An 8,072-nucleotide genomic window follows, 5' to 3' on the forward strand; every position below is an offset into this window, starting at 1 on the left:
ATGAAATTAATGACAATAAAAGTTTAAAAGGGGCTAAAAGACTTACTTCTTAGAAATGCAAACATATCTTTTTTTTTTTTTTGGAGGTTATTTAGTTCTTTTAAATTATATGTTTCTAATATACCTTCATATTTATTAAATTTATAATTTACCTTCATTTTGTAAACAATTAATTCAATTTTATTCATTCAATTCACTTAATGATGAAATATGTTTTGCTATTTGATTTCTAATTGAAAGTGATAATCATATCATATAAAATTTAACTAGATAGGATATGCTTTCGCATAAACAAATAATTTTGAAACTAAAAAGATAAAGATAATTACTCTTTATCGTCCAAGAAAAGAGATTAACATAAATCAGTGGTGAATATGACGCTGTTCACTCCTATAAATAGGAACATAACACTGAACACTGAATACACTTTCATACGTCAAAACATTGCTGTGATATCGAAGGTACCTCCATACATATTTGCTCCTTTCCTTTTTGCTTAGCATGTTCTATGTTTCTGGTGAAACATGTTTTCATTCACTTACCACTGTCTAAAGTTTCCCTTGTTTGTTTCTAACTTTTTATCCTTTGATCTTCTGGTTTTTATGTTATAGTATTATATGTGACACCATACTTGCTCTTTTATATTTCCATCATTCTGAAAAATAATAATTAAACTGAACTTTCTTGTCGATCACTATCATCTTGTGTGGAAAATCTGTTTTACAATATAGTATAATATTGATCATTAATAGTTTATGATTTATAATTATGTATGCATATAAGTTACCATTATTTTCATCATATTTTTTATTTCTCGTCCCTGTTGACTGCTGTGGATATATTGTGGCTCATCTTCATAATTCTGATAAGAATAGCCAAACTTTCACCGTTGATTCAAGTTTCATTATTTGCATCTTATTAACACTTATCACATGCTTATCTTTTTTAGGTTATCTATATTTATATATTCCCTTCTTTTTTCATTTAGGTACTTAAGGAGATCGTAGAGAAAGGAACTCTGAGATGGCGAAGGACCAGTTGAACGTGCTTAAAGCTCTTGATGTTGCAAAGACACAATGGTACCATTTCACAGCCATTGTGATTGCTGGCATGGGTTTCTTCACTGATTCCTATGACCTTTTCTGCATATCCCTTGTCACAAAATTGCTTGGTCGCATATACTTCTACGAAGAAGGTTCCAACAAGCCAGGTTCTCTTCCATCAAATGTTGCTGCTGCCATCAATGGTGTTGCATTATGTGGCACCCTTGCAGGCCAACTTTTCTTTGGTTGGCTTGGTGACAAAATGGGAAGGAAACGTGTCTATGGGATAACACTTATGCTCATGGTTATATGTTCAATAGCCTCTGGTCTATCTTTTAGCAAGGATCCTAAAGCTGTTGTTATCACACTTTGCTTCTTCCGTTTCTGGCTTGGATTTGGCATTGGTGGTGATTACCCTCTTTCAGCTACAATCATGTCTGAGTATGCAAATAAGAAGACCCGTGGAGCATTTATAGCTGCAGTTTTTGCCATGCAAGGTTTTGGAATTTTGGCTGGTGGCATGGTTGCAATCATAGTTTCATCAGTTTTCAGTGCCTATTATCCTGCTCCACCATTTAGTGTTGATCCAGTTTTGTCCACAATCCCACAAGCTGATTATGTGTGGAGGATAATCTTGATGTTTGGTGCACTCCCAGCACTTCTTACATTCTATTCCAGAATGAAAATGCCTGAAACTGCAAGGTACACTGCCCTAGTTGCCAAGAATGCTAAGCAAGCAGCTGAAGATATGTCAAAAGTCTTGCAGGTTGAGATAGTAGCTGAACAAGAGAAGATTCAGGAATTGGAGAAACGAAGAGGGAATGATTTTGGCTTGTTTACAACACAGTTCTTTCGCCGCCACGGCCTTCACTTGCTTGGAACAGCCACTACATGGTTCCTGTTGGACATTGCCTACTATAGTCAGAATCTATTCCAAAAGGATATTTTTAGTGCAATTGGTTGGATTCCTGCTGCAAAAACCATGAGTGCCCTTGAAGAGTTATTCAAAATTGCTAGAGCACAAACCCTAATAGCACTTTGCAGCACTGTCCCTGGATACTGGTTCACAGTGGCACTTATTGATAGAATGGGAAGGTTTAAAATCCAGCTGATGGGATTTTTCTTCATGACAGTGTTCATGTTTGGTTTGGCCATTCCATATCATCATTGGACTTTGATGGGAAATCAAATCTTTTTTGTTGTGTTGTACTCATTTACCTTCTTCTTTGCCAACTTTGGTCCAAATGCCACCACATTTATAGTACCTGCAGAGATCTTCCCAGCAAGGTTAAGGTCAACATGTCATGGCATATCAGCAGCTGCAGGGAAAGCTGGTGCAATAGTAGGAGCTTTTGGTTTTGTGTATGCTCAAAGTACTATTGGAGTGAGATATAGTCTTATTATTTTGGGTGTGATTAACTTCTTTGGGATGATGTTTACATTCTTGGTGCCTGAACCAAACGGAAAATCATTGGAAGAGATGTCTGGTGAAGCTGAGGAAGAGACTACTGCTACAACTGAATCAGCATTGGAGGCTGGTCTTGATGTTAGGACTTAGACCTTTTTTTGCCTAGTTGCATGTTTATGTTTACAAGCTTTCTTTTGTAAGTATTTTTTAGGCTTACAGTACTTAGGAGCATATAGAGGAATTTAGTAACTTTTCTTTTCTCAGTATACCTTTTCTTCACTATGGTTCAATAAGTTGATAATGAATAATTGGAACCTCTTACTAAATTGTTAATGAATAATTGGAACCTTACACTTTATTTTGATCGTGACCCTCAAGTCTAAGTTTTCTTTATTTTTTCGTCAACTTAACACACAAATGGACAGTTAGTGCAATTCTTTCTTAATGTACCTGTATCCTTCTCTGTTTCCTAATTGAGACACCAGATATCAAAGCACACCTTGGTTTTCAATACCTTAAATTTCATGCCAGTTTGCTCATTATATTCCATTCCTCCACTATTGGAATCCAAACAATCTTGTATTGCTCATTAGTTTTAATTGAATCATAAACTGGTTTCACACTGAAATTTCTTCATCAGTGATGTCTAGAGTTGGAAATAAAACAACTACACGTTCTTCTTGTTTATTAGCAGTGGTACCAATCTACAAACAACAAAATGAATCAAAATTAAAGGATATAAATTCACATATGCCCAGCATCTTCGACTTATTCACTAATCAATATCTTGTAATTAGTTTTTCAACTTAAATTCACCTAAAATTATTTAATAATTCTGCAGTATTATTGTCAAGTTTGTTTGTGGCAATTCCATAAAAATCCTGAAAATATAGATCTTATATTTGCTTTGTAACATCATTTAAATTTCATTAATTTTTTTGATAAAAGGTAAATTTCAACTGTAAACATGTTAGTCTAGTGGTGTAATGCCTTGCTAAATTTTTGGGATGATCAAAATATTAATGACTCAATTCCTAGTAGCGATATTTGTTGGAGGACAATCATACACCCTAAAAGGAATTAGTTCCTTATTCAAAAGAGTGAGAGAATACTTTCTATAGTACAAGAATAACACAAGAGGAAAGAAAAGATATTAAACTAGACCATTAAGTGGCTGCCAACTCCATACAGAGGAGCAAGACCAAAATTGATAACAAGCTGTACAAAACAAGCCTAAGCTTCAACATAGAACAATCAACTAACAGCAGCAAAGAACTATAAAAACCAACAACACAGCTGAACTTTACAACTCCAAAATAAATAGAAAACATAGGACTAAAGGAACCAACTCTTATCAACCCTAGAGCCTCCAAACAAAGATTAGATCCACACCAAATCACACCAACTCGTGAGCCTCCTAGCAAGCTACTCATTTATATTGAGCGGCCACTTGGTTGATCAGCATTTGTGATGGTTGCAGCCTTGGATGCAACAGACCCATCATTGTTATTATTACTATGATTGTTTGATGCAGCATCCCTCATGTAATTCCCCATAACAGCATCAATATAGCCATTTGAGTGATGGTGATGAAATTGTGGCACAAAAGCAGTAGCAACATAAAGTGTCCCATATTCCACAATAGCAGTAGCAGTACTCCTCTTTCCAAGTGCTTCACCCCTCATTGAGCTTCTGTCACCCTCCAACTCACGGTACCTCCACCACCATAGACGGTACAGAGCTTAAATAAATAACAGCAGGCAATTCTACCACCACAGATGGCAGAAATCCAAGCAAAAGACAGCAGAGAACAGCAAAACAGATCAGCAAAACGGAGGCAATCCCCGCTGCTCCGTCCAGCAGAAATTCCAGCAAACCAGAGCAGCAGAAAATAGCATGGCACCTCTAAACAGAAAGCAGTCCAGCACTCCAAAACAACCCAGCAAACCAGCAAACTAGCAGAAGAATCCATGCTGCCCCATCAGCAGAAAAAACCAGCACCAGTCCAGCAAAGACCAGATAAAAACAACAGAGAGAGCTGTAAAAAAACCAGCAAACAGCACAGAAAAACCAGCAAACAGTGCAACTGTTGGTTAATATGACTCAGAATATGTTACGTTTGTATTCTAGGAAATCAAGAGCCAATATGACTATTAGAAATATTTCATCTCCTATGTTAGAGTTATGTGATTCATTATACTATTATGTATGAATTTATTTTTTCCGCATCAGTTTTCTTTTCCATGTTTTACAGATTAAGCGTCTTGTTGATGAAAAAAATTAAGCATTTCACATAACACATTTCCTCTTTCCACTTTTGTTTGCTACATAACCAACAAATTGGTATCTAGAGCTATATCTTGAGGGATATGTGAGAACAAATCAAAACCAAACACAACCAAAACACTTTCTCTATTACCTTCTATTGCCTACAATTGTCAAAATGAATTCAGAAATAGTGTATGTTGCATTTTCACCTCCAATATTTACTAGAAAGAATTATCATGTATGAGATGTTAGAATGAAAGGTTTTTTGGATGCTAATGATCTGTGAGAAGCCATTGAAAAATATTATGTCATTCCAACTCTACCACACAATCCAACTATTGCACAAATTAAAAATGAGAAGGAGACGAAATAAAGAAAGTCCAAAGCAAGAGCATGTCTATATGCAGTTATTTCACCCACCATTTTTAATTGAATAATGACACTGAAGAAATATTTCAAAAATCAGTTTAGTTTGTTGGTGGTTGGGCTTACTATAAATAGCATTATATCATCTTGTTAAGAACTCAATGAAATTGATAGATTTTTCAGCCACATAATCTCTCTTAGAATCTCCATCTTTCTCTTATATCTCTGCACTCATCTTCATCTCGTTCTTCTTCAATCTTCTCTCTCTCACAGAACAACATCTTCTCTCTTCCTCTTCTTTTTTTATTCTATGTTCCAACAAAACTGGTATCAGGAGCTAGGTTGGAGATACAAGAACACATAATCGATCTTGATTCAATATGGGACAGAATAGTGGCACTTTCCTAGCAAACTTACTAATCCTCGATGGCAAGAATTGGAACAAATGGAGAGTACAAATGAAGGCATTGATGGGGTACCAAGAAGTGGATGAAATAGTTGAGCGATGACTCCAACCCTTTGTTGAAGGAGGAACAAAAGAACAAAGGAAACTGCATAAAAAGAATAAGAAGAAAGATTGCAAGGCAATGTTCCTACTACATCAGTGCGTGGATGAAGCACACTTTGAAAAGATTTCCGGTGTAGAGAATTCAAAAGAAGCTTGGTCAATCCTTGAAGCTTGCAACCAAGGAGCAGAATAGTTGAATAAAGTGAGGCTACAAACACTCAGGCGCCAATATGAGTTGATGTAGATGAAATCCAATGAGAGAGTGGCACAATTCATCAACAAAGTCATCACACACACTAATGCAATGAAGGCATGTGGTGAGAAAATCATTGATCAATCTATAATTGAGAAGATCCTAAGAACTCTAACCCCAAGATTTGATCATATTGTTGTGGTAATTGAGGAATCCAAGAAAGTTGTATAGATGAAAGTTCAGAATCTTCAAGGATCCTTGGAAGCAAATGAGCAAAGACTCATTGAAAGGTCCAATGAGAGACCAATTGATCAAGCATTGCAAGCTCACTTCACAGATAGAAGAAGCTTCAATGGAAGAAATGGATTTCGAGGCAAGGGTGCAAGAAGAGAGTTCGGAAGTAGAAATCAGAAGAATTTCCATAAGAAAGATCAAGATAAAATTGATCATGACATACAAGAAAACTCATAAAGAAGAGGGAGTCTTAATCAATGGAGAGGTGGCAGAAGATCAGTTGACAAAAATAAAGTAAGGTGCTTCAATTGCAATAGGACAAGTCATTTTTCAAATGAATGCAAGGCCCCTATTGGCTTAAACAATGATGGAGGCAAGTCACACAGTGAAGCACACATGGTCAAAGAAGAAATAGCGGCTGAAAGTGATGAACAACCCATATTGCTCACGATGATTACAAATCAAGTAAGCAAGAACAGTGATGTTTGGTATATAGACTCTAGGTGTTCAACTCACATGACAGGACACAGAGAATGGTTAGTGAATTTTGATGAAAGGAGAAAAAGCAATGTTAGATTTGCTGACAATTGAATGATCCAAGCTGAAGGAGCTAGTGATGTGTTGATAAACAGAAAGGATGGGAAACATGCTATGATTATAGATGTGCTCTATGTGCCAAACATGAAGAGCAATCTAATTAGCATGGGGCAACTACTTGAAAAAGGTTTCTCAATGGGTTTATCCAAATGTTAGATTTGATCCAGATTAGATCTTGGATTTGGTTTTCTAATAATGTTGCTCCTAAATTCTATTCCTTCGCACAATGGTGCATTGATCATATTATGTGTATTAAACACTCTTGTAACCTGCAATCGGGTTGACACCCCTTGTGCCATTCTTTAATTCATTTGCTTATAAAAAAATTGGTTAAATATTTAAGGAATTGATATTTGAGTAATTATCTAAGGATTTTGTACTCAAGGAATTGATACAAATGATTCGAAGAAAATGTGCATCAAAATATCTAATTTCACAAGTTATGTGGAATTGAATCTAAGGATTGCAAAGGAAAAGAAAGATGAACTTCAATCCCAACTCATTTAATTTCATAGTTTAAATTTTACATATTAACATCTATATTCCAAAACTAAATAAACATTGAAATCTCACATTTTGTAAATACATACTCGATCTACTTCCTTCTTTAGGAATTAATATAAATTCACTCTGCTTTCTGAGAACGATATCATAGTATTTACTGAATTTTGTTACTTGAACAATACAGTTTACTTGTTGTACCAAAAATATCAACAACTAGCAAATTATTTAATATATTACTAACTATTGAGTGATAATATTAATTTGAGGAACAAATTAATAACTGGTGAAAAATAATTAGTAAAGAAATAAGGGACCATAAAACTAAGGTGTGTTAGAACATGTTGCTAAAAGTATTTTTGTCTCCACTTATACTTCTTTTGGTAGATGAAAGAGAGGAGAGAAAATTTCTCTCTTTTAAAATATAGTGGGATAGTCCACTCTATTTCTCTCTTTTACATTTCTTCATTTTCTCCTTCTCATTTTTTCATTTCCATTTCACTCTGTCTCAATTTCATTTCATTTCTTTATTTTTTTTATCTCATTTTCCCATTTCCATTTCATTTCACTCGGTCTCAGTTTCATTTCTTCATTTCTCTCCTTCTCTCTTTTTCATTACAAGATTACCTAACCTAGGGTTCAATTTGGTGGAAAATTGGAATGTAGTGGAATGAGGATGATAAAGTGAGATTTCTTGATGGTTTGAGAGGGTTAGGGTGAGGTTTTTCCTACCTTATTGCACTTGGATTAGTTGAGTTACTGATTCAGAGACTCAAAGCGTAAAAGAGGTGGAGAAAGTGCCGAAAAAAGTGTAAAACCGAGATGTTGTCTGCCTTTAAAATACTGGTTTTAATCGATTAACGGGCAGGTTTTAATCGATTAACGGGCAGGTTTAATCGATTAAAATCATGTAAAATTTGAATTTTTCAAAAACTGATGCCCAGGTAATCGATT

The 8,072-nt window shown here is 35.2% G+C and overlaps 1 protein-coding gene across 1 annotated transcript; it reads left to right on the plus strand.

Moving 5' to 3' along the window:
• The first annotated feature begins 422 nt into the window (after nucleotides 1–422).
• Nucleotides 423–2,674, plus strand: LOC109338889 (inorganic phosphate transporter 1-4-like). The gene is made up of 2 exons (XM_019576241.1): nucleotides 423–461; nucleotides 998–2,674. Exon 2 carries the CDS (start codon nucleotides 1,024–1,026, stop codon nucleotides 2,599–2,601), a length of 1,578 nt encoding a protein of 525 aa, XP_019431786.1. The 5' UTR covers nucleotides 423–461; nucleotides 998–1,023; the 3' UTR covers nucleotides 2,602–2,674.
• Nucleotides 2,675–8,072: the final 5,398 nt, after the last annotated feature.

This window comes from Lupinus angustifolius, unplaced genomic scaffold, assembly GCF_001865875.1.
Source record: "Lupinus angustifolius cultivar Tanjil unplaced genomic scaffold, LupAngTanjil_v1.0 Scaffold_47_10, whole genome shotgun sequence".
Taxonomy (NCBI): domain Eukaryota; kingdom Viridiplantae; phylum Streptophyta; class Magnoliopsida; order Fabales; family Fabaceae; genus Lupinus; species Lupinus angustifolius.